Source organism: Geotrypetes seraphini, chromosome 2 (genome assembly GCF_902459505.1).
Source record: "Geotrypetes seraphini chromosome 2, aGeoSer1.1, whole genome shotgun sequence".
Lineage (NCBI taxonomy): Eukaryota > Metazoa > Chordata > Amphibia > Gymnophiona > Dermophiidae > Geotrypetes > Geotrypetes seraphini.
In genome coordinates, this window is record NC_047085.1 from 395,649,186 (window position 1) to 395,675,739 (window position 26,554).

The 26,554-nt window shown below is 44.3% G+C and overlaps 1 protein-coding gene across 2 annotated transcripts in view; it reads right to left on the minus strand.

The window, feature by feature from the left end:
- The window catches only part of GPNMB (glycoprotein nmb), a 67,405-nt gene extending 44,367 nt beyond the window's left edge, over positions 1–23,038 (minus strand). For both annotated transcript variants that reach the window (XM_033930876.1, XM_033930875.1), the window contains exons 1-2: positions 22,878–23,038; positions 9,182–9,334 (exon numbers count right to left, since the gene is read on the minus strand). In XM_033930876.1, the coding sequence (XP_033786767.1) occupies positions 9,182–9,334; positions 22,878–22,950 (226 nt within the window). In that variant the 5' untranslated portion in view covers positions 22,951–23,038. The remainder of the gene's footprint in view (positions 1–9,181; positions 9,335–22,877) is intronic.
- Between the last annotated feature and the right edge of the window lie 3,516 nt (positions 23,039–26,554).

Sequence of the window (26,554 nt, forward strand, 5' to 3'; positions counted from 1 at the left end):
TTTAAGGGGGGGACAGGCCTTCAGGGGAGGGAGGGCCCTGGTGTAGAAGTACACGGAGGGAAGGGGGAGGGGTTCAAAGAGACGTGCATATGCCAGACTTTAGGTGGGAAGAAATAATGGGTCTGAAAATAGAGGAGAGAGAGAGAGAGATGATGGACATGAGTTTTAGGGAGGGAAGGAACAGAAAGGGAGAGAAGTTGGACACAAGGGATGGTGTGGAGGGGGGGATAGAGATACTGGTTAGGAGGGTAGTTGGGAAAAGAAAGGGAGAGATGGTGGACCCTGGGGTGGTGGGGAAGGAGGGAGAGCTGCTGGATGAAAGGGTAGTTAAGAAAAGGTGGATCTGTGGAGGGAGACAAAAAAAGGAAAGATGCCAGTCATCCAGGGGAGGGAAGGGAAACGGAAGGGGAGGACAGAGATGGCAGATGGATGGTTAGCACGGAGAAAGAAGAAAGAAAGAGACCCTGGCAAGCAAGTTATCAGAAGACAACCAGAGCCTTGGACCAACAAGATTTGAAAAATAGCCAGACAACAAAAAGGTAGAAAAACTAATTTTATTTTCTGTTTTGTGATTACAATATGTCAGATTTGAAATGTGTATTCTGCCAGAGCTGGTGTTAGACCGCAAACGTGAGCTAGGATTTAACAGAGAGAGGAAAAGTCCTTTTTGTTTCTTTATTTTATTTACACCACAGCGCCAGTGTGGTTAGGAGAAGCCAAAGGGGGGTGAAAAAGCTATAAAATAAACCCACCAGGATGTTTGAAAAAAACACCCAATTGGGCAGGAAAATCGAATCGATAAACCAATTCAATAGGCTGAATCGAATCGAAATTTTTTTTCCTGAATCTGGCAGCACTAGTTTGCGCTACTGTCTTAGACTTTAGGACCTGGGATTGGGGAGAGATGGCATCCTCAGTACTTTATAATGCAAGTGAAATGAGGATTTGGTCAGATTTTTGAAGGGTCTGCACTCTGCAGAAGAAAAATATTGTATAGGCCAGGGACATGAGACAGCAGGAAATGGGAACTTTTCTTCCTTCTATTTTTGTGAATGGAAAGGCTGAGGATGTCAGAGAGTTCAGTTAAAATATGTGCTTTATAAGAAAATATAATAATGTGCTTTATAAAGTTTATAGCATTGCTGGCCTTCCCGGTGAGGTGTTCCTAGTGGTGGTGGTGGCGGCAGCGTGTCAATGTGTTGAGAGGAAGAGGTGATCTGGGAAATTCTGCTGAGCAAACTCCGGGCCCATTTCCACCCCCCAGTTAGTCCACTCCACTCAACTGGTTCACACACTGAGTGGGTCTTTGGGTGTTGTTCCTGGGTAGTTGTTTTGGGATCTCTTCCAGTGGTTTGTCAGTATCTCCTTCTGGTCCAAGGAAGGAAATTTTGTTAACTTTAGCACTGACCTACAGAATATATTTGTAAGAGCGCTGCTTGTGTGGCATTAGTCTATGTAGTGATCGAAAGAAAAAACCAGACCTTTGCACATTTTTGCACTATATGGTGGGTATATGAGGAGATTCACATTTCCTGCACAGCTAAGTCCGTGTGAAGTTACCTTGTGCTGTATTTGACATTTAGCAAAGTCTCTGTTTGGAAGGAAAGATCTCAGCTTAAAAATGAAGTGGCCAGAAGTTATGGTAAAAGCAGATAGCGTAGCTGGTTTTAAGAAAGGTTTGGATAAATTCCTGGAGGAAAAGTCCATAGTCTGTTATTAAGACATGGGGGAAACATCTGCTTGCCCTGGATCGGTAGCATGGAATGTTGCTACTCTTTGGGTTTTGACCAGGTACTAGTGACCTGGATTGGCTTCCATGAGAAAGGGTTTCTGGGCATGATGGACCATTGGTCTGACCCAGTTAGGCTATTCTTATGTTATGTTCTCATCTGTAGGGGCCTTTGTTTTCACTTCTTATTTTAATGTATTTTTTTTCTGAAAACTTATCAGTGTTTTTTATAATGGGAACAAAAATGGAAGAGAACCTCACGGTACAGCGGTATATAAGAAATAAAATTATTATTATTATTATTAATTAATGTGTGTGGAATAGGGGGGTGGGTAACTAATTTCTTCAGCTAAATAATTCAATCCACCTCAACCAGACATAGGAGAACTCACGCACCATTCACACACCCTCCAACCAAAAACGTCAAAAGAAAAAAACAGTTCGACAACCTCCTAGCCATTCGAGCTACAACACTCGACCCCCAACTCTACAACCTATTGACCTCGACCACAAACTACAAAACCTTCAAAAAAGAAATAAAAACCCTTGTATTCAAAAACACATAAAACCGAACTAACACAATCAGAACTGTCCCAAGCATCACCTGCAACTACTCCATATGTACTTCTCATGTCATGACAATTCAGACATAATTTATGTTATGTTATGTTATGGTATGTTTGGAATAATGGTTACATATATGAGGTTCAATAAAAGAAAATTTTCACTGCCTGTTTCTATTATGACCATTTATTCAGTTTCATGGTTATTACAAAAAATATTTTTTTACATGGGGGGGTGTCAAAAAATTATGGGCCCCGGGAGCCACATACCCTATGTACGCCACTGCTCCCTGTGAACCTCTTGCCAAACTTTTTTTTGTGTTTTTTTTCTTCTCTGAAGAAAGCTGTGCTCTGTTTGAAAGCTACCAGCAAGGACTTTGGAGGGCTGGAAGCTGTATACTTTTGGGAAGGGTGGAAAGACCAGCAGGTATTAGCTCTACCACCCCGAGAGGGCTTGTGTTATTTGACCTGGCACAAAGCCCTGCCTTGTTAAGATCAGAGCTAGAAAAGAAAGAGAAGCATTTTTGTGAAACTTTTTTTTTTTTTTTTTTTTTTTACTGAGTGCTAGCTACTGGGCATCTCCTGAGAAGGAGAGAGCCATGTGTTCCATTTGAAACTAAGAAAAGGAACAGCACCAAAATGAACTTACTGATTTCAAATTTTGTAGGGTGTTCAAAACCTGGAAACCAGAAGAATCCTAAATAGGGCCTTTTTCTTTTGTCTAATCCTATCTGCCATAAGTTTGAGCTCTGCTCAGATTGCTGAGAACTGTGGTTTTGCTAAAGCAAAGTGGGACTATATGAATTTCTTTTGCAAAGTGTTTTGCTGGGGGATTTTCTGTTTGATTATGTGTTTGAAAATCCTGACATCCTGTTGAAGATAAATTGTTGGAGGTTTTTTTTTTTTCTTAATGCTAATAAATCTGTCTTGTTTTCCTTTCCAAGAGTCCTGGTTTGCCTGGGGAGATGCCAGAGAAAGGGAAAAATTGGGAGTAAGACCAAGTAGCCATCCTGACTTTGTGATTGTGGGACCCAGCACAGGCCTCCACTCGGCCAGCCGCAGGTCCCTGTCACAGTCTACTGTATATACCAGTCATTGCACTACAACAGTTTCCTCTCACTCATCTAAAACAAAATAAATTCACAGGCTCATGTTTGCAGATGTGATTTATGGTCAAGTTCTAAGTCTTTAAGGATGACTTTTAGAGCATAATTCTATAATACCCAGAGAGTGCCTAGTAGGAGTTTATTCTTTAAAGCAGTGTATTACAAAATGTGTGTCGTGGCAGTTTTCTGGGTGTAATTCAAACAAACAGGAGCTCTGAGAGAAATTATATTCAACAACACATAAGGGATTCAAATGTACAGAAGTCTAACTCACAAAGAATCCACTTGTTTGTTCTATAGATATTAAGATGTTAGGTTCTTTTTGGTTATGTCGGTGCACTGTTTTTTATCCTTCTTCTAGCACACAGTTCTTCAACCGCCGGTCCGCGGACCGGTATCGGTCCGCAGGAAATTTTTGCCGGTCCGCGCAGGACCGGCAAGATTGACTCATTTGAACTTCCTGCCGGTCCGCGCAGGACCGGCAAGATCAGCATCGGAAGCGTGCGCTAGGCCGGAGAGATCTTGGGGAGCCTCCAACAGTGGCTTTCTCCCCTCTCTGCAGCTCTCCTTTACTTCCCAGCGCAGCGATTCACGAAGGCAGCCTCGGGGCTTTTGCTGAGTCGCGGCTGCCTCTGATGATGCAACTTCCTCTTTCCTCAGAGGCGGCGCGACCCAACAAAGGACCCGAGGCTGCCTTCGTGAATCGCTGCGCTGGGAAGTAAGAAGAGCTGCTGGGAGGGGAGAAAACCACTATCCGTCTGGGAAGCTGCTGGGCAGGGGAAAAAAGGGACAGCTGCTACTGGAAAGGGAGAAGGAGAGATGCTTCTGGGAGGGGAGGAGGGAAAGGAATCTGGGAAGCTGCTGGGCCAGGAAAAAAAAGGGACAGCTGCTACTGGAGAGGGAGAAGGAGAAGGAGAGATGCATCTGGGAGGGGAGGAGGGAAAAGAATCTGGGAAGCTGCTGGGCCAGGAAAAAAAAGGGACAGCTGCTACTGGAGAGGGAGAAGGAGAAGGAGAGATGCATCTGGGAGGGGAGGAGGGAAAGGAATCTGGGAAGCTGCTGGGCCAGGAAAAAAAAGGACAGCTGCTACTGGAGAGGGAGAAGAAGGAGAGATGCTTCTGGGAGGGGAGGAGGGAAAGGAATCTGGGAAGCTGCTGGGCAAGATAAAAAAAGGGACAGCTGCTACTGGAGAGGGAGACGGAGAGATGCTGCTGGGAGGGGAGGAAGGGTAGAGAGTTACTGCTGGACAGGAGGAGGAGGGAAGGGAGAATGAAAAAAGGAAGGAAACAGCTGGCAGAGAGATTAGAGGAGGGGAAGGGGAGACACAGGCATGAGAAAGTAGAGAGATTGATGATAGGAAGGGGTCAGCAGAAAAATAAGCAGAGGGACAACGATGATAGATCTGGTGTAGGAGAGATAAAAATGAAGAGAGCAGTGAAGCTGGAATGAATCATGTAAATAGGAGAGAGGGGCACAAGCTGGATGGAAAGGGGAGAGGGACATAGAAAGAAGACAGATACCATATGGAAGGGGGAGAGGACAGATAGTGGATGGAAGGGGCAGATGCTGGATTGAAGAGACAGAGAGGGCATACGCTGGAAGGAAGAGAGTGAAAAAAAGATTGAAAGCAGAAACCAGAGACGACAAAAGGTAGAAAAAAATAATTTTATTTCTATTTTGTGATTAGAATATATCAGATTTGAAATATATATCCTGCTAGAGCTGGTGTTAGACATAACTGGGGACTGCAAAACCCAGGCAATGCTTCTTTAGCTTTCAGCTGGCTTAGGGCGCTCTCTGACCAGGGGGCAGTTGCCCTAGTTGCACTCCCCTAAAACTATTCCTGTCATGTGTTACTTCAGTATTCTGTTATCATGATATTTCTGTGTAGCATTCTGTAATAATTTGGCTTGTTCAGTTTTCTTGATAGTAGAGGGGATATATGTGAAGGGGAGGGGAGACAGGGGTTTTGTTGACCTTGCTCTGAATTATTTGTATTTATAAAATGACAATTCTACAGAATATTGTTTCTTTTTATACTTTAATAAAATACATTCAATATAAAATCATAACTGAGGCTTGTGTGGATGGGATCAGATGATTTGTGGGGACCGAGCTCGCGGAGATGGGGCGGAAACGGGATTTTTAAATTTTAGTCCTAGTAGTTTGCCGGTCCACAAAATAATTATTTTTTTTCTGCCGGTCCACGGGTATAAAAAGGTTGAAGAACACTGTTCTAGCATGATTCTTCCTCGTGATAAAAAAAAGTCATCGAAACATGGCCTGTGGCGAGGAGGAGGCATTGGAATAGCTTTTGGAAGATTGGATGACTTGTTTGTTCACTTGTTGAATTTTTGATCATTGGTGGATGACTTTATTGCTTTTTTGCATTTGCACTTTATTCACTTTGATGTTTTTTTGGATCAAATTGCACATGAACTTTTGGACTTTTGCTTTGTGTGTGACTCTGTTTTTGTTGGACAGCTCAGGATTCCACTCGCCTTGGTTTGACTGCTGAGGCGATTTCCATTGAAGTTTGGACTCATTCGAGATAAGTGATTCATGAATTTTATTATTTAATATTTGCCTTTGTTATACACTGTTTTTTGTCTTTTGTTTTGTATATGTTTGTGTGTTTGGTATGTTTACTTTTTAATGATTGATGATGTTATAAATAAATTTGATAATATTTAAATCTTTAATATATGATGTTAGTAATAATAACTTTTCAATATATATTTTTAATACATATACCTTTTGGGTTAGTATTGGTTTACTCTGTCTACTCTGACATAACTTTTGTATGAGCTTAGATTGTGTTTCAACAAGTGGATTCTTTGTGAGTTAGTTTTCTGGGTGTGCCACAAGACGCCGGCACCGGCTGACTGCATACAGGACGTGCCTCTCATGGTGAGACACATTCTGTAGGCAGTCAGCCAACGCCGACATCGCTCCTTCTCGCTGGCGTCTCTGCTCTTCTATGCACCTCTCCCCACACTGGCAGCTCAGGGCCCCATCTGGAGGGCCTTTGTGCCTGCACAGATGTCGACGTGATGTCATTGCGTCAATGTCTGCGCATTTCTGGATGCCTTCCAGCCGCTGCACAGGGTTTAGTGTGCCATGGTGCCCGAAACTTTGCAAGACACTGCTATAAAGTAAAGTAGGCACCTTCTTTCATTTCTAGAATACTAGTATAACCAGATATGTGCAGGCGTGCACTTAGGCGCAAGCACTTATGTCAGCAATTGGGTTGGTGTAAGTATGTGCCTATACAGCAGGGGTAGGGAACTCCGGTCCTTGAGAGCCATATTCCAGTCGGGTTTTCAGGATTTCCCCAATGAATATGCATGAGATCTATTTGCATGCACTGCTTTCAATGCATATTCATTGGGGAAATCCTGAAAACCCTACTGGAATACGGCTCTCGAGGACTGGAGTTCCCTACCCCTGCTATCAAGTATGTCAGAGATATATGCAAAGCACCTGATTCTATATATACAGTAATGCCTAAAAAATTGGTGCCAATCATAATAGCGCTTATCACAATTTTATAAAAGGCACACACCATTTATAGAATCATGCTTGGCAGCCATATGTGTCACTAACATTTAGATAGGAAAAAAAATCAGGCCTAAATACCCATGCCTAAGTTCTGTGTAGTTTGGGTATATTCTAAAACAATGTGCTTAACTTTTAGGAATGCCCATGACCTGCCCAGGCTCCTCCCCTGGCCACACCCCCATTTGAGATTTGTACATTAGAACTGCCATTCAGCACTTTACAGAATGCACCGACCAAGTTGTGCGCATAACTTCTGATTAGTACCAATTAGTATCAGTTATGAGGTGTTAATTGCCAATTATCAGTGTTGATTGGTCCTGTTAAACAGTTAAATTGTGTGCACAAATTGGCTGTGCACACTGATTTGTGTGTGTAACCTATGGCACCATATACAAAATTTAGAGGATAATGTGTAATATTCTATACGTTATATGCATAATTGTGTGCCCACCTATAAACTACGGCTATTAAAGATATGCGTGTAGTACTGTAGTTACAGAATTGTATGTACCTGCATATCTGGCATTTTACACATGTGCATGCCCGTATTCCAATCATATCCCTGTGTAATGAGCACATAAGTGTTTGCATCTGCTTAGGGTTATCAGATTTTCCATCTGGTAAAAGAGGACATGGGGCCCCGCACTGTTACACCCCCCAGGTCTGCACCACTCCGCCCCTCAGCCCCCAAACCAAGCCCCACACAAACCTTGCACAGATGCACTCCAGCCCTGATCCCACCAGCTTTTCAAAACCCAATCAAAGTGGTGGGTTTTGAAAAGCCATCCAGACAAACCTGGGCAAATCCGGACGTCTGGTAACTCTACACCTGCTTTATCCCTTAGAAGGTAATCTTATAACAGGCTGCCTATATCATGCAGAAGGTTGTGCATGTTATTTTTCCTTAGGAAAACGATGTACTATCCCACAGATTCTATATACAGTACTCCCCTGATATTTGCGGGGGTTCTGTTCCAGGAACCCCGCGAATGTTGAAAAACCACAAATATGTTTTTAGCGGGGAAGATAGGAGAGGGCAGCCGGAGCGCCGGCAAGTGAAGGAAATCACTCGCGGTATACTCCGACCGCCTCTTCATAGAAACATAGAAACATAGAAATAGACGGCAGATAAGGGCCACGGCCCATCCAGTCTACCCACCCTAATGACCCTCCCCTACCTTTGCCATGTGTCGATCCCATTTGGCCTTAAAATCAGGCACGCTGCTGGCCTCAATCACCTGCAATGGAAGACTATTCCAGTGATCAACCACCCTTTCAGTGAAAAAGAATTTCCTGGTGTCACCTCGTAGTTTCCCGCCCCTGATTATCCACGGAGCTGCGTGTCAAAGCAGCTCCTGATTGGTGAGGCCCGACTTTAGTACAGGAAGAGATGGTCGGAGCATACCGTGAGTGTTTTCCTTCACTCACCGGCACTCCGACTGCCCTCTCCTGCCTGGTCATTCACGGTCAGAAAATACCGTGAATGACCGGGACCGCGAATCGCAGACCGCGAATTCACAGGGGAGCACTGTACTGCGACTAAAGCTGTACATGCAAATCTGTGTATATTCCAATTTGCACACACAACTTGGTGAACAAGCCAATCGGTGCCGATAATGGCATGTGGGATCTCTCAGAGAGAGAAAGAGATAATGGTTCCTGTGGATGGGCAGACTAGATGGGCCATTTGGCCTTTATCTGCCATCATATTTCTACGTTTCTAATGTGCACCATTTAAAATTTGTGCGTAAATTATGGTGAGTGGATCTCAAAAGGGGGCACAGCTGGGGGATGAGCACAGGCGGGTCATGGGCATTCCTGAAAGTTAGGCGCACTGATATTGAATATACCCAATCTGTGCACAATTTAGGCACAGGCGTTTATGCCAGGTTCTCACTGGTGTAAATGGCCGTACCTAAATTGTAGTTATGGGGACGGGCGCCACATGTGTTCTCTAAACCGTGCCTAACTCCAGATGTGGTTTATTGAACAATGCTAAGTGCAGAATTTTTTAGCGCCCATCTTTTATGCAACATAAACAGAGTTTCTCCCTATGTGTACATATTTTCCCCTTGAAAATTATCTTATGGAAACTATACATACACTTAAGCACTAACTCCTCCCAGTGCCTCCATCAAAGTCAGATGAACTTATACAAGTACAGATCATATGTATTTTATAAATGGCTGGTTCTCTATATCAGACCCTGTTTTCAAATTAACCTTTCCAGCAGTTGTTCCATCTGGCGTCATCATCTTTCCAGTCAGGATAAAGTTTTTCATTCCAATAGTTACTAGCAGGAGACCATCCATGCAGTCTCTTGTGGTGTCCTATGGGAGCTGAAGATCGTCCATGTCTCATTACATCCTGGAATCCTGAGCCAGATTAGAAAAAGACTCGTGTTTAGCATTAACTAATGTCACCAGTCAGTGCCTAGTAAGAAGGAGGAGTAGAAATGGTAGAGACCAGAATGCACTTCTTTTACAGGGCAATTCCATTTCAGCGCAATAAGGACACTTTTTAGAACCTATTCTTTTCTTTTTTTTTTTTTTAAGTTCAAGTATTTTTATTAAGTTTAAAACAGATAAACAAAATATACAAATATTGAATAAAACATAAAACAAATCAACTGTCCAAATAATGCTTATTATATGTATAAAATGTATATGGCAGATATATAAAACCAGTACATGCATTATCGGTACACTTCTCCCTCAATATTCGCAAGAGTTAGGGGCAGAGCTGGCCCACAAATATCGAAAATTCACAAATAACATTTGGGCCGGCTCTGACCCACCCCCTGCCTTCCCCTGGCATCCCGGACCTTACTTGGTGGTCTAGCGGGCTTTCGGGGCAGGAGAGATCTTCTTATGCTCCTGAACCATGCAGATCACTCATACAAAATGGCTGCAGGGAGTTCCCGTTGTTGTCTCGAGAGTTCCCGTAGTATCTCGAGACTACGACAGGAACTCCCCACAGCCATTTTGTATGCGTGATCTGGACGGGGCAGGAGCTTAGGAAAATCGCTCCTGCCCCGAAAGCCCGCTAGACCAACAGGTAAGGTCCGGGATGCAGTGTTTCTTTTCTTTCCACCCCCTGCCAAAAAAAATTGTGAATAACTGAATCCGTGGATACTGAAACCGCAAATTCAGAGGGAGAAATGTAAATGTTATGCATGCAGACATACAAACATATACGAGAACTTCCAACGAGCAACACCTAATAAATAAGAGGAGATGATCAGTATAATCTTTATAACATATGATCTAAAATACAGATTGTCAATGGTCTAAATTATAGTAAGATTGGACTGGACTCCAGATTCTTTAACAGCATCTGGACATTCATATTCTATAGAATACTAGTGTACCCCAGTATCGGCACAACTTACATTTACAAGTCTGAAGTTATATTGGCCATGCTGCTGGCATATCTGCGGGCACCTAAATGTAGCAGCTAAATAACAAGGAACTGCGGGGCCTGAGCATATATAGGGTTACCAGATTTTGTCCTCAAAAAAAAAAAAAGGAATCTCTGAGAGAGCATGAACTTGCAGGCCTTGAGCATGCGCAGATGCTCAAGACCCAGCAAAGAAGAGGAGGCCGATCTTCGGGCACCAACACCAATGCACAGGACATGCCAGTGCCGAAGCCGAGATGGAAGTAAAAAGCCTGTTTGGGTGGGTCTGGGGGACTTCAGATCGTGGCGGGGGGGGGGGGGGGGTGCCGGTTCACGTGGGGGGACCTTCGGGGGGAGCAATGCCGATTCTTGTGGGGGGGGGGGGGGATAGAGCAGTGCTGCTGGCCGTGGGAGATGGGGGTGGGTGGGAACAAATCAAGCGAGTTTCCCTTAGTTCCTATGGGGAAACTCACTTTGATATACGAGTATTTTGGTTTACGAGCATGCTTCTGGAACGAATTATGCTCGTAAACCAAGGTACCACTGTATTGCTAACTGGATAAATGCTGATGACAGGGATATTCAGAGGCACTAAGTGGATAATGCCATTGAATATTTCCTCTGACCACCTCGGCACTATCCAGCTTCTCATCTCTTTCCCTTATCCCAGTCCCCCACTGCCCATCTCTCTCTCCTTCCACAGCCTCTCATTCTCCAGCCATTTTCCCATCCCATCCCTGCAAGTTCTATGCCTGCTCCTGCCCCATTTTTTACTAGCCATTTATTGCCCCATTCCTGCAACCTCTGGCCTCATCTGCACAAGCCTCAAACACTTTTAAATCATAAGTATTTGAGGCTTGTACAGTTAAGGCAGAGCTTACAGGAATGGGACAGGGACAGGGACAGGGACAGCGCCATAACTCACGGGGACAGGGAAATTGAGTTCCTGTGGCGTCAGGGAATAATTTGGCCCCATGTCATTCTCTATTTCCAATGTCCCAAGTACTCTTTTCAGCTCGTTTTATATTCACGGATCTCAGTGCACTGCCTGCACTAGGGTCAGATGAAGGAGAAAGCATTACAGTGCCCTGGGTCCCGAGTCTTAGAGATAGGAACAACGCAAAAGGAGGTTTCCAAACCTTTCTAAATACCATTACCTTCTCAAAATGAACTGGAAAAAGAGATATATTACTGATGTTGTGGACCCTGGTCCTGCTGCTTTTCTACAGTTGCAGTTCTGCTGTTCTTACATTCATAGCTGTGCAAAAAAATAAAGTCTGTGCATACACCTAAAAGTCTGGATAAAGGAGCTTTCTCCAATATGGATTTACATGTGTGGCTTACAAAGAGGCTTGTCCCTACAACTTTCTGCAAAAAATTAAATAAAAATTGATAGAATAAGGACAAAAATAAATAACAAACTAATGTTTCCGATGTACATCCAGTCCTTTATTGATATTATTTTGGAATGCCTGGCCTTTGATTGTGCTCAAGTTGGTGGCACACTTCAGCTGCCAACATTGGCACTCCCAGACAACCTCAGTTCAGTTGCTGAACTGAGCGTACACGTGAGCTGGCATCGGCAGCCAAGGCGCTCATGCTGACTTAAACACTGTTCAGATGACACAGCTGGGAATCGCGCAGGAAGCCTCTTTGACTGGTTGAGCTTGGCATCTCCACCAGCCAATAAAGCACAGGGGGCCCAGCCCCCAGCCCCCCCCCCCCCCCCCCCCGCCAGTGGCTATGCTACTTTGTGGTGCTAGAGACAGCAGGAGCTGAGTAGTGACAACATGAAGGAGAAGGGAATTTACAGATGAGAGAGGCAGGGGGGAAGAGGACGAAGGGGCTTGGGAGAGTAGTTGGCATTTTTCTGGGGAGAGTGAAGATGTCAGTAGATCCCTGGGGAGAGAGGAGGAGGAGGATAGTGACTGGTTGGTACTAGGAAGAAAGAAAAGAAGATGCTGTAAGTAGAACTGGGGTGAGGGTGTGAAGCTGGCAGTTGATTAGGGGGGAGAGGAGGAATGGAAAGAAAGTGGAAGAGGCCAGCAGATGGAAGAGGCTAGTGACAGGATAAAGAGAGGGCACAGGAAGTTGATGAAGGAACAATAGAAGTACAGGAAGAAAGAGAAAGGAAAGTAGGCAGTAACAGACTGCAGAGAAGAAGAGGTGAGCATGATGGAAAGAAGGAAAAGAAAGACTGCGAATGAAGGGAGCTAGAATAAAATAAAGAACCTTTAATGTGAGAGAATAGAGAAAAAGAGGAAAGGAATACAAATTGAAATTGAGAATGGAAGTGAAAATAAAAAGTTATTTTGATCTATGTAAAAGAAGCTAGAAAGCTACTTCATTTAATAAAACATTAACCCCTCCCTCCATTTTACACAGCCATGCGGCAAAAGCCCCAAAGCCCTTTAGATTCCTATGGGCTTTGGGGCAGTTACAGCGGCTTGCGCTAATTTTCAATTACATTGAATTTTATGTACACATCAAAGAATATATGGACCTGTATGCAGGGCCGGATTTAGATGAAGAGGCCCTAGGCTATTCCACTTATGAGGCCCTTTCACCTCCCATTTTTAAGTTTATAAATTACATGAGAGATAATAAAATACATCATTACTGTGATATATATCAATATGTTAAATGAAACATGTTGTTATTGGTACTAACCTTTATAAAAAATGTGACACGGATAATAAATAAAAAAAAGTCGAGAATACTTATTTGGATATTTATTCTCAGCACAATATATAGTACTTGTAACAATAACTAATCAAACATAACACACAACATTGCCCCTTCCTATGTCCATAGTGCCCCCAGTGCGTCTTGCCTCCCATCCCCCTTCCATTGAACACCTCATGCCATCCTGCCTGCCTGCCTTCCATTAAACCCCCCCACCCCCCTCCGATGCCAGCCTGCCTGCCTCCCATCCCCCTTCCACTGAAACCCCCCCTCCCCCCCTCCACCCCGATGCCAGTTTGGGCCGCCCTGTCCTGACGGATCCACTTTTTGCCTCTCTCCCCGCGGGGCTGGGCTTTGCCCAGCTGTTTCCGGACTGACGTCTTTCCCTCCCCAATCCTCCTCCCAGGGCGAGAAAAAGAAAGGGAGAAGCCAAATCGGTGCCCCGTTGAGGCCGGAGCCGGTTCTGATCCCGAAGCGTAGAATTTCTCCTTATTTTTGGTTCAGTGTTTTAGTGTTCACTGTTTTTAGAATAGTGTAATTTTAATTTTGCTAACAATTTGAATGTAGGCCCCTCTTGATCTTGAGGCCCTAGGCTGAAGCCTAGTTAGCCTATAGGAAAATCCGGCCCTGCCTGTATGTCAATTTATGTCACCAAACTGATGCTGAATTTTCCAACTCTTTCTCTTTAGCTGCCCAGAAAACTGGGGCTCTTGAAAATGAATTTTTTACCCTTCACAGTAACTAATCCAGTCAATTCTTTCCTTCACAAGTTTCTGAGAACGAACAGAACAAAACTTTAAAAACTAATGTTTGAGGAGCCACTTTAAATGTTTCTGCTAGTATCATATGTTCTTATTTTATTTTTCAGTCTATAGTCCCCATCTTTATATGTATGATGGAATGTGAGCCCTATTTCTTAACCCAAAAGAAGGGCAAAGATATTTAGTTTAAAACTAGCACCAAAGAATGATTTACATATATTAACTATCAATTTTATATTTGCATGATTGGTTTCTTTAAAACATACTAACCTCAAAACAAACAAAAAAGCAAACATCACAAAAGTCCACATAGATCATATACCCCCTCCCCTCTTCCTATGAGCATTGGAGTTGTTACCGCCACGGCCGGCGCTAAAAACTGTACTACGGTTTTGTAAAAAGGGGGGTTAAAGCCAAGTCAATTTCATTTATGATCAGGAACCCTAAGAAATGTAATTCATTGTTGTTTACATACGAGAGGCTGCTGAAAAGTTCTCAGCCCAACCAAGAAGAGAATGGTGTAGAGCAGGGGTAGGGAACTCCGGTCCTCGAGAGCCATATTCCAGTCAGGTTTTCAGGATTTCCCCAATGAATATGCATTGAAAGCAGTGCATGCAAATAGATCTCATGCATATTCATTGGGGAAAACCCGACTGGAATATAGCTCTCGAGGACCGGAGTTCCCTACCCCTGGTGTAGAGCCATGAAACTTACAAGTTATTCCACACTTTTCTTAACACTTTTTGTTTCAATGAGGCAAATGTATCCAGCAAATGGGCACAAGTATAGGGAAAACAAGTCATTGTGACATCACTGAGGAAATTGGCTCTTAGGCATTGGTGGAATGAGGCATTATGACATCACAATATGAGGGGGCCACTGAAAAGTTCTCAGCCCAGCCAAGAAGAGAATGATGTGGAGCCATGAAACTTACAAGTTATTGAACACTTTTGTTGACACTTTTCATTTCAATGATATGAAATGAAACAAAAGTGTGGAATAACTTGTAAGTTTCATGGCTCCACATCATTCTCTTCTTGGCTGGGCTGAGAACTTTTCAGTGGCCCTTCGTATTATAATTTTAAAAAGATTTTGCAATTTTTAAGCCATACAAGCAAGTCATCTTGAATAGAAATACATTAGAGAACCCAAGGAGGAAAATCCCAGAGAATGGGCAATGTAAGAATTAAATAAATATGCCACCTAAGAATATAGGCCCTCTTTTACTAAGCTGTGGTATAGGTTTCTACTGCAGCCCGGAGCGCTACATGCTCTGATGCTGATAGGAATTCTTTGAACGTTGGAACATTTAGCGCTCTGGGCAGCTTAGTAAAAGGGAGGGATAATCAGTACCCTAGCTGCTAATACTGAGGGTTGCACTAAAATCACTGGCAACCCTGCAAGATAGAATTTGTAAGTTTTTATTCCAACAGACTGTTGTTTTCTTTTTTTTAATTGCATTTTCCAAATTTTATATTTTCCATATGAGAACAAGAAGATTATTTTGAACAGAAATCATTAGTCTAAGAAAAAAAGATCCCAACCCTGTCCTAGAGGACCACCAGACCAATCGGGTTTTCAGGCTGGCCCTAATTAATATGCATGAGAGAGATTTGCATATAATGGAAGTGAGAGGCATACAAATCTGCTCCATGCATATTCATTAGGGCTATCCTGAAAACCCAATTGGCGTGGTGGTCCTCCAGGACAGGGTTGGGAACCACTGCTCTAGTCCATATCTCTGGAGCAGAAAGCAAGAAAGAAAAACAAAGATATATTATCAACAAAGCACTAAACCCTCCTTCTTGCCCACCTGATAGTGCAACCATGCCCGGCACTAAGGAGGAAGACCTACTTTTACTAGAACAATGGTCCAGTACTTGGCAATTAAATTTTAATGCCAAAAAATGTAAGGTAATGCACCTTGGTAGCAGAAATCCATGCAGAACATACACCCTGAATGGTGAAAACCTAACCAGAACTGTAGCAGAACGGGATTTGGGAGTAATCATCCGGGAAGATATGAAAGCTGCCAATCAGGTGGAGAAAGCTTCAGCAAAAGCTAGACAAATGCTGGGCTGCATCAGAAGGAGCTTTATCAGCCGAAAGCCTGAAGTTATACTGCCGTTGTACAGATCCATGGTGAGACCTCACCTGGAGTACTGTGTTCAATTTTGGAGGCCACATTATCAAAAGGATGTGAAGAGAATGGAGTCGATTCAGCGAATGGCCACAAGGATGGTCTCAGGACTTAAAAATCTCCCATATGAAGAACGTTTGAGCAGGCTACGCTTGTATTCTCTTGAAGAGCGCAGAGAAAGGGGGGGGGACATGATAGAAACATTCAAATATATCACGGGCTGCATTGAGGTGGAGGAAGCAATCTCGTGGGGTCCCACGGCGACAAGAGGGCATCTGCTAAAACTCAGGGGAGGAAAATTTCATGGGGACACCAGGAAATACTTCTTCACCGAAAGGGTAATTGATTGATCGAATGGTCTTCCACGTCAGGTAGTCGAGGCCAGTACCACGCTCGACTTCAAGGGAAGATAGGACAGACAGGTGGGGTCTCTCCAGAGGAATGTTTAAAAGATGGATTCTCGAAGGAGGGAGGGTCCTTGAGTGGGCAGACTTGTTGGGCCGTTGGCTCTTTTCTGCCATCATACTCTGTTTCTATGTTTCATTGTAGATTTTTATTAAGAGCAAACAGCATATTGATTTCACATAAGATATGAACATTCAATCAACATCTAGTCTGCCCATCCACAGTAACCATTATCTCTTTCTCTCTCTCTGTTTCCACCACCTCTGCTGGGAGACTGTTCCCTGCATCTACCACCCTTTCTGTAAAAAAACTTAGATTACTCCTTAGATTACTCAGAGCTATCACCTCTTAACTTCATCCTATGCCCTTATTACAGAGCTTTCTTTCAAATGAACAAGACTCGACTCGTGCGCATTTACATTACATAGGTATTTAAATGTCTCTATCATATTTCCCCTCTCCTGCCTTTCCTCCAAAGTATACCGATTGAGATCTTTAAGTCTGTCCCCATACACCTTATGAAGAAGACCGCACACCATTTTAGTAGCCTTCCTCTGGACCAACTCCATCCTTTCTATATCTTTTTGAAGGTGCGGCCTCCAGAATTGTATACAATATTCTAAATGAGGTCTCACCAAAGTCTTATACAGGGGCATCAATAACTCTCCCTATGTAACCTCAACGCCTTATCCAGATAGAAGGTAAGTCTAAAAAGATTGCCTAAAATTAGCTGTTAAAATACTGGGCATTGGTGTAAATTGTACACCATGTAGCAGGAAAAGCACAAAGGATCTCAAAGACTAATCCCTGTTCACTGAGGTCCTTTGTGTGCTTTTTTTCCTACATTGTGTTTGGTGTGCTTTGTCCCTCCTTTGGGCTACAAATTGTATATCAGCAATTGTGCACATACTGTAATTGACATTATAGAATACTAACATGAAATCCATATTTTAGTGCCTAATTTTAGTCCCATGCACTTATGCCATGTCATAGGCTGATGTAAATGCTTTTCTATAACTGGCAGTATTCTATGCCCCTGACCCGCCCATGCCCCAACCAGGTCCACACCTCCTAGCTGTTGTGCGCTAAAGGAATTATGCACTAAGGTTATTTTATTTATTTACATTTATATGCCAGTTATACCAAAACGGCTTACATTAAAAACAAACATTAAAAACCAATGGTATACAGGAAATAATAATTTTGCCAACCCCCCCTCTTATAAATTATATGGATATAATATGTGTGTGTAAAAGTGCTCAGTACCCACATCTCCCACATAAGAGCTGCAGAGTTCATCCAGGGACATTTGCATTTTTGTTTTAGTTACTCCTCCTGAAGAAGCTTTTGTGGCGAAATTCAGTTCTGGGTAGAGGAGAATTGATGAATTTGTGGATCTTCAACAGTTGGAGCACAGTAATTTTCACTAGAGGTTATACTATGGGAAACGCTATCCTGCAAAGTCGCACTTGAATTTTGATGTGGATATTGGTCCTTTATCAGATAAGTGCCACTTTTCTACATAGTTATGGCTGTGGGTTTTATAAAATGGTGGCCACATTTGAAGTGACTGTAGGGACAGTAAAAATTATAGTAATGGTCCCTGGCTGAACTCTTTGCTGCTCTTATGCGGGAGATGTGGTTATTGAGTACTTTTACACAAACATATTAAATCCATATAATTTATATGGGTTTTTTGTCAAATTATTTCCTGTATACTATTGGTGATTAGTTTGATTTTTTTTTTTTGTGGAATAATATGGGAATTTAATTATTATTTACTCCTTACTTTGGTTACAATAAAAACATACATAATCAAAATCACCAACTGTCTTAACACCTCATAGGAGGCCCACCCCATTCCAATACACCAGTGGGTCATGGTAGTCATGCAAAGCGGAAAGCAGGCAAAACCAAATAGGTCTTCAGTACTTTTTTTTTTTTTTTAATTGCTGCACAGATGCACTGAAGCATAGATATCCTGACAGACCGTTCCACAATTGTGGACCTGCAATAGAAGAGACACAGTATGCCGTCTCTACATAGTGCACCCTACATAAATCTAGCACCACTGCCCTTCTGTCTGCTGCTGATCAAAATGACATACTGGTCTATCAACTTGGATTAGTTTATAGAATTACGACTAAGGGCAGTTACTCATGTAACGACCATCGTATGGTCCTCCGTGGACTATGCCCGGCTCAATTAGAATCTACCCGGGACTCTGCATTCTTTTTTGTAGCTCCCCAACTTTAGAACCGAATGCCCCTCACCTTAGCTGAAGGATCCCTTCAGAAGTTTAAATCTCTCTTTGAACTTGCTTTTTCCTTTTAGTTTTGTCTCTGAGTCTGGACTGCTTCTTAGGGTTCCCCATCCTCTTGTGAGCTTACTTTGGTTGTATGTTCTTGTGAATTGATTCTTTCCTGTCACATTAATGAAGTTCCTTTCTATGTATTGATTTTTATTAGCCTGTGAACTGCTCAGTTCTGCTAGTCAAATCGTGAATAAATAAATAACTGCAAATTAGTGTTAATTAGCACCAATTAACTCTAGTTCTAACCTATTTTTGGTAGTTAGGGCTAGATTCATTAAGCAAACCGATCGTATACTGATTGGTTTGCAAGCTCTTTGCAACCTAATTCTGATCCGCGCATGCAAATGAGGGGAACTGCATGCAAAGTAGGCAGGGACGTGATTCACTAAACACATTTGCCAATTCAACTGTGCTGGCCGATCAACCCAAAAAGCGACTGTTGCGAACCAGTCGCTGAAGCCCTTTCCGACTGCCTTCTGCTGCCATGCTCTCGGCCCTGTCAGCTTCGATCTCCTGCTTCCCTGATCTGCCTACCTGCCCCGACGCTGCCCTCATCGCCTGCATGCCCCGACTCTCCCATACTTCACCGCAGTGTAAGCCCGTGGTTTTAACCTGTAGGCTTTAAGCAGGGCTGTAAAAAAAGTTGGAAAAAAAAAAGTGCCGTGCCGGTAGATGGGGGCGTTCCCCGACTGCCCCCATCTGCACATTGGGTTAGTGAATCTGGCCTTTAGTGCCATAACTGCCATTTTACGAAGGGGTGATGAAAAGTTCTCAGCCCAACCAACCAACTTTCTAAATTCTGAGCGTTATTTTGACACAGTAGCTGAAAAGAGTGTTAATGAAATAAGATCCAATTTGCAGAAACAAAGTTTTGACTTAGAGACTGACACGAGGATAATTTTGTCTCTGTGGGATCTCAATGTCCCTGTCCCATTCCTGCAAGCTCTGTCTTCACTGCACAAGTCTCGAATATTTTAAAATCATAAGGGTTCGAGGCTTGTGCAGACGAGGGCAGAGCTTGCAGGAATGGGTCAGGGACAGAACTCACGCGAACAGAACGGGGATAGAGAGATGTAATGTAATGTAATTTATTTCTTATATACCGCTACATCCGTTAGGTTCTAAGCGGTTTACAGAAAATATACATTAAGATTAGAAATAAGAAAGGTACTTGAAAAATTCCCTTACTGTCCCGAAGGCTCACAATCTAACTAAAGTACCTGGAGGGTAATAGAGAAGTGAAAAGTAGAGTTAGAGGAAAAATAAAAATAAAATAAACATTTTAACAAGACAGCATTGATCTAAATACTTTGGAAGGTAGAAGAGAGGAGAGAAAGGAATAGAAGCAGAAGGGGGAGCCGTTGAACAGTAGAATTCTGGAGAAATTTAAATGATAGAAATAGAACAAAACAAAGACAAAAGGCAAAACAATAGATAAGATTAAAGATAAATCATAAGCTGGAAAGAAAAATAAAATAAAACTTTGTCTTCAATCCACGGTTTCAGCGTCAGTGATGAAGTGGAGCAAGTAAGTTTAGGAGGAGCGATTGACGTTTCCAGAAAGGGCTTCTTCAGGGAAGAGACTTGGCAGACAGTCCCCTGCAATGTTCTCCCATCCATGCATTCCCTCCCAGACACACTGCCCGTGCCCCAGCCGCTCCAAGGAGGCTGCCCCAGATGAGATTGGGACAAAAGCTCTCGATAGTGGCGGCTGGTCTTGGTGCTGCTTAGGTGTAAAAGCAGTTGATCTCCTATCATGTATATATATATATATATATATATATATATATATATATATATCCCATGGGGATGAGGAAATTGATCCTGTTTGTTTCATTGATTGAATCATATCCATGTCATTCTCTTCGCGGTTGGGCTGAGAACTTTTCAGCACTCCTTCATATTCTATGACCTGTGCATGCAAAAATGTGTGCACAAAATTACAGAATTGGGGGGATAGGAGCCGGCACTTAGGGCTCCTTTTACGAACGCGCGTTAGTGGTTTAACGCGCATAATAGCGCACGCTAAACTGCCGGCCGCGCTAGCCGCTACCGCCTCCCCTTGAGCAGGCGGTAGTTTTTCGGCTAGCGCAGGAGTTAGTGCGTGATGAAAAGTCACGCGTGTTAAACCCACTAACGTGCCTTTGTAAAAGGAGCCCTTAATATCTGAACAGAACAATGACTGGCTATATTATTCGGATGGCACCAATATATTCAGTCCACGATCTGGATTATTCTGGGGACTTCAAGTGCTCCTTCTACACCCCACCCCAGCATTAACCAGATAGCACCAGAATGGTCATTAAGGATTTTCAGTGGTACTATCTGAACAGCAGGTGTTGCTATCAGAGTGTTTTTAAATACTGTCCCGATCATTTGTACAAGCATTAAAGTTTATGCATGCAACTATAGGTTCATTGATTACATAAACTGAAAAGAATAAGCCTTAGTGACATCTCGTATAATGCTGATTCCTGATTAACAGGACAGTTGAGACAAGGCAAGGGGTACTGCAAAAACCAAAAGAAAACAACATAAGCGTTGCCTCTGCCGGGTCAGACCAGGGGTCCATCGTGCCCGGCAGTCCGCTCCCGCGGCGGCCCCCCAGGTCCATGACCTGAAAGTGTTCCCTACCTAACCTAAAATATCCATACCCTATTCGCTCAATGTCCTGTAAGGTAAACCTCTATCTGTACCCTGTTATTCCCTTTGCTTCCAGGAAATCATCCAGTCCCTTTTTGAACCCCAGAATTGTACTCTGTCCTATCACCTCTCCGGGAAGCGCGTTCCAGGTGTCCACCACCCTCTGAGTGAAGAAGAACCTCCTTGCATTCGTTATGAATCTGTCTCCTCTCAGTTTTTCTGAATGACCTCTTGTTTTAGTTGTCCCTGCTAGTCTAAAGAATCTGTCCCTCTCTTAGCAATGATCTTAGCAATGACTAATGATGGAATTAAAAAAAAAAAAATTGTTTACAATTATGAAATAAAAAGATGCTGCTGAGACAGTTTTCCTGGTCCCTGGGAGTAGGTAGGAAGCCAGGTTTCGATTGGCAAACTGACAAATGCCAGATGGAAGTACAGTATTGATCAAATGAGCCCATCAAATTTGGGAAGCATTAAGTAAAATGTTTGCAGCTTGGATCTTAGCTGGTGTGTTGGAAAAGCAAGAGATGATACTTATTCCCGGGTCTGTCACTGACCTCAACTGCTGCACAATGAAAACTCTCACAGGAAAGATTTAAGATGTAGATTCCAGAGAGAGGTCTGTGGCCCCTAGACGAGGACGGTCAGTGCCGGGCAACAGCAAGATGGGAGTGGGGGTCTTTGTAAAATAGGGGAGGAGGAGGGGAGTCCCAGGTAGCTGTGGATGGAAAGCTCATGCCAACAGAACCCAAGAGAGGCTGAATCCAACTGAGCAGAAAGTGCAAGGGAGCAGGGAAACACTGTGGGCCAAAACAAAAGAAAGCAGACAAAAGGGAAGAACAAATACATATTGGAAACTTCTGTTTTGGATCTGGTTTTTTTTTTTTTGAGACACTGCTGCTTTCTGCCTCACATAAAGGTTTTACAAAAGCAGCAGCGAAGTGCTGCTCTGTTTTTCTGTGAAGTGATGCGGCTTTTCTGTGGCTTATACCAGTGGTTCCCAAAGCTGTCCTGGAGGACCCCCAGGCCAGTCGGGTTTTCAAGATAGCCCTAATGAATATGCATGACAGAGATTTGCATAAAATGGAGATACCAGGAATGCAGATCTGCTCCATGCATATTCATTAGGGCTATCTTGAAAACCCGACTGGCCTGGGGGTCATCCCTGTGTACTCCTGGCACTTTTAATGTGACCTGTGATGACCTAGGAGCTACAGTATACTGGCCGTACCTCTTCCTCCTCCTCCTTCAGATATGGCACCAGGTGCCCAAGAGATCTTTAGAGCTTCTTACAGCTGATGGCAAACACATATAAAATGTTAACATAAGAATAAAACCATCAACAAAAAGCAGTAGCTTACCTGAAACAGCACCTTCTAAAGTGAAAAAATAGAATCCAAATACAAAATGCAAAGCAAATGCAATATTTGCACGGTGACACTTTTTAGATCACTGGCGTTACGTGCTATTGAGATTTTCCAATAGTAATAATCAAATTCTTTGAGTATGCATCATTAAAAAGTTTTATGGAAAGTTTGGTGGTAGGTATAACATGGGAGAGAGGGACTCACTCTTGTGGAGTTGCACCCCTGAGAACTGCAGGGTCACCGCCAACACCAGGAGGGAGAGGCTGCACACCTTCATGCCGCAGGGAAAGCTGTCTTGTAGAAATCTGTGCCGGACTTCAGCTGTAGCTTATAATTGGAAACACTGGCACCCCCATCCTCCTGCTTTAAATACAAGGGCTTCAGAGCTCATCATGTGATGCAGTTAAGCAGAGAAGCCTAATGCCCAGCCCCTCCATGCTCATGTGCTTCTGACTCACTCAAGTCGTAGCCCAAGATTTACTTATTTCTTTCTTTTTTACAAGTCCCTTTGAAACAATTTTCCTTTTACACATTTGCTGTAGTAAGACAAATTTCCCTTTCTCACTTTAAGTCAGAACTTTAATTTCTGCATACTTTTAGTACAGTTTGGTAAGAGGCTTTTGGCCATTTGCCTAGGGGCATCGGGCTCTGTGTAGGACGATGAGCTTACTGGCCAGGAAATGTATTCTTCAGTGCTGGATGGTCCCTGACCCTCCAGTGTTTTGGCATTGGCGGAACCAGTTGCATCAGTTGGCCATCTGGGAGGCGTGAGATGCCGGAGGGGCTAGGAAGCGCAAGATATTGTTCTTGAATATCTGGGAGCCCTATCTGCAAGCCTTGCATCCAAAGGGCCGCAGTGCAGTCTTAAGATGGGTGTCCTAATCTGGGCGCTCAGTTAGTCGGGATGGGAGAGTAATGGTGGGGTGGGGTGGGGTGGGGTGAAGAGTACCATTGGGGGGGAGGGGAGGTGGGGGTATTAAAAGGTACTGGCACTTCATCATGGATAGATAAGTGGGATAAGGTGGGGGGAGGGGGTGGTGTGGCATCTTCGGGGCTCATAAGAGACCAGGGCCTAGGAGTGCCTTTCTACCCTCATTCATCTCGCTCGCCCTATGTAGAGTAGGCTGGGGGGGGGAGCTTGGTTGATGTTACTCTTCTGTACATGCTTGTTATATCTAATATAATAAAGCCCTAAGCGCGCATGCGCACTCCCACCTGCATGCTCCCGTTTTCCATGCGCTGTAGGGCACCACAGGTAGGAGTGCACATGCGCGAGCATCCCCCGAGGCGGATGTCGGCTGCGGCGGTTGTCGGTGGCTGCAGGCTGCGGCGGAAGATGCCCTTCGCGTGGCCTTGGCTTAAAGAGAGAAGCTGCAATTGGCTAAAGCCAACAACTGCCGACTGCCTGGAGGGGAGGGACGTAGGGCCACGCCCCCAGCCGAACCTCCTGTCTTCTTCGCACAAGATTCTGTCCCAGCGTCCGAGCCCGAGAGCATAACCGACTTTTCCTGGTAACCCTAGCCAAATAGACTAAGCTCTAGGGAGGGGGGAGGGGCAAAGTCCCATGCCAGGAGAAGCAGAACTGGCATTAGCAAAAATCCAGGATTGGACTTGAATCAGTCTCCTAGAACGGGCAAAAATGTCCTCATGGTTTTGGAACCTCTCATGTAGATCATTAGGTGGTAGAGTATTTTATAATATGTAAGGAGATTTGTAAATTTACCAAGTTAGAAATTTGTGCTATGCTAGGTTTTGAAATAAGTTCATATCATTATATCTTAGGTGGAGGGTATATCATACCATGTTGGTGGTTTTCAGTTATCCCAAGTCCACATTCTGTCCACATTGATTAATATAATAAAGCCCTATGCGTGCATGCGCACTCCCACCTGCGTGCTCTCGTTTTCCGTGCGCTGTAGGGCACCGCAGGTAGGAGTGGGCATGCGCGAGAATCCCCTGAGGTGGATGTCGGCCATGGCGGCTGAAGGCCACGGCGGAAGATGGCTGAAGCCTGGCTGGAGGAGGACGAGGAGGAGCTACGAGAACTCCGCAGAGGCAGGAGGTGAGGAGAGAGAGACAGATGGATGAGAAGGACAGAGGGGCTACTAGAGGGACCAGGAGAGATGGTAGGGGATAGGGAGAGATCGACTTCAGGGAGTGTGGAGGGGGCCGGAGAGAGAGATGGTCTTGGGGAAGGACAGAGGGGGACAGGTAAGGGAAAGATGGCAAAAGAGGTGAAACAGGGTGAGAGAGAGATGGTAGAGGGTGTGAAAGGGGGAAAGGGAGAGATGGAAATGGTAGGACCACTGCTGCTTTGGGGCACTGAGGGAGGAAAGATTGGTACGTCAGGACTGCTGCTGCCGCCTCGGGTAAGTAAAGACCCTGTCAGGAGGGCCAAAAGGATACAAAGGAAATGGTGAAAGGTGAGGTGGTGGGACTGGGATCAGTGGGAGGCAGGGTCCGGGCATGATAGAGATGGGGAGGGGGGATGATGCATATTCTATACCTTCATTAAACTGTGAGTCTTTAATTAATTTTTCATTAAACAACCTTTGTGCATTAATATATCACCTTCTACTGTATAGAGATCCTCTGAGTATGAAAGGGTGAAGTTCCCTGTCACTGGCATTCCACCAGAGGGAGCCCAAACAGTGGAGCTCATTGAACCTGAAAGGAGAACTGATTTGCATAAAAGCTGCAAGTGCTGCTGGGAGCTGTCCACTGACCCTGAGTGAGCTGTGCTGCTAAAAAGGACAGTTCCCAGGCAGTGAGCTAGAAAAAGCCGAAGCTCCTTCAGGAGTTGGGTTATCCTAGTAAAGAGGAATTCTGGTCTAATTCCCAGTAAGTTCTGCAGGCCACTGACACTGATAGGGGGCTTGGTGTGGTAGATTAGACCAGCCAGGCTAACCAGTCCTCACCAGAGAGATCTGACCCTATTAATAGGAAGGAAAGCTGGTGGTAGGAGGGCCCATGGGGACCTAAACAACAGCAGGAAAGAGTTGGAGGTGCCCTGTATGAAGGAAGCCCAGTGGTGGGAGGGTCTGTGTGGATCTATACACCAGCAGAGAGGGCCCAGTAGAGCCTGGAGTCCAGGCTTGAAGACAGGCGGTGGGACCAGTGAAAAACCCAGGACTCATGGGAACCCAAAAGGTCAGGGAGTAGGGAACTGGCAGTGGCCCCACAAGCAGCTGAAAGAGCTATAGATGAGCTGGATGGAGGTCCTATGCTTAGGGGATCTGATGGGCAACAAGTGGAGGGACCAGCAGGACCTGTGGCGACTGGCAGAGAGACCAGTAATGGCACTAGGAGCTGTCAAAAAGGACCCCAGGTGAAGCATCCTGATAGGCCTAGAGACCATTGGCCGAAGGTCTGGGAGCATCTGGTGAAAGTACCAGCTGGGACAATGGCAACCAGCAGAGACCGGTACTGGCACTGGGAGTGGCCTAATGACCGGAGGGCCAATGAGGGTCAGGGAGGACCCAGATAAAGATCTAGAGAATCAGTGAGGGCCCTTGAAAAACCCAGAAAATGACCAGGGGGTTTTGGGAAAAACCTGGTCACCTATTTTAAGAGTGTGTTGGAAAGTATGTTTAACCCTGTATATGTTGTTTTAGCAAGGTCAGTGGAAGACTGGAATATGCCTAGGGGTGGATAAGTGACAAGTAACACTACTCAGTCCGGTCACATAATGACATTTTGTGGCAGTGGTGGAACCGCCCATCACTTTGGAAAATGGGATTCTGGAATGTCTGGAGAATCCTGGAAGTATGAAGAAAGGGGGTGGCTGTAGGGGAAGAGGAAGCCACAAGGGGCCGCATAGGGGGTGCCTGCACAGGGGGTTGGGTTTTGAAAGTCTAAGGGAACAAGCCCTGCCTCAAATA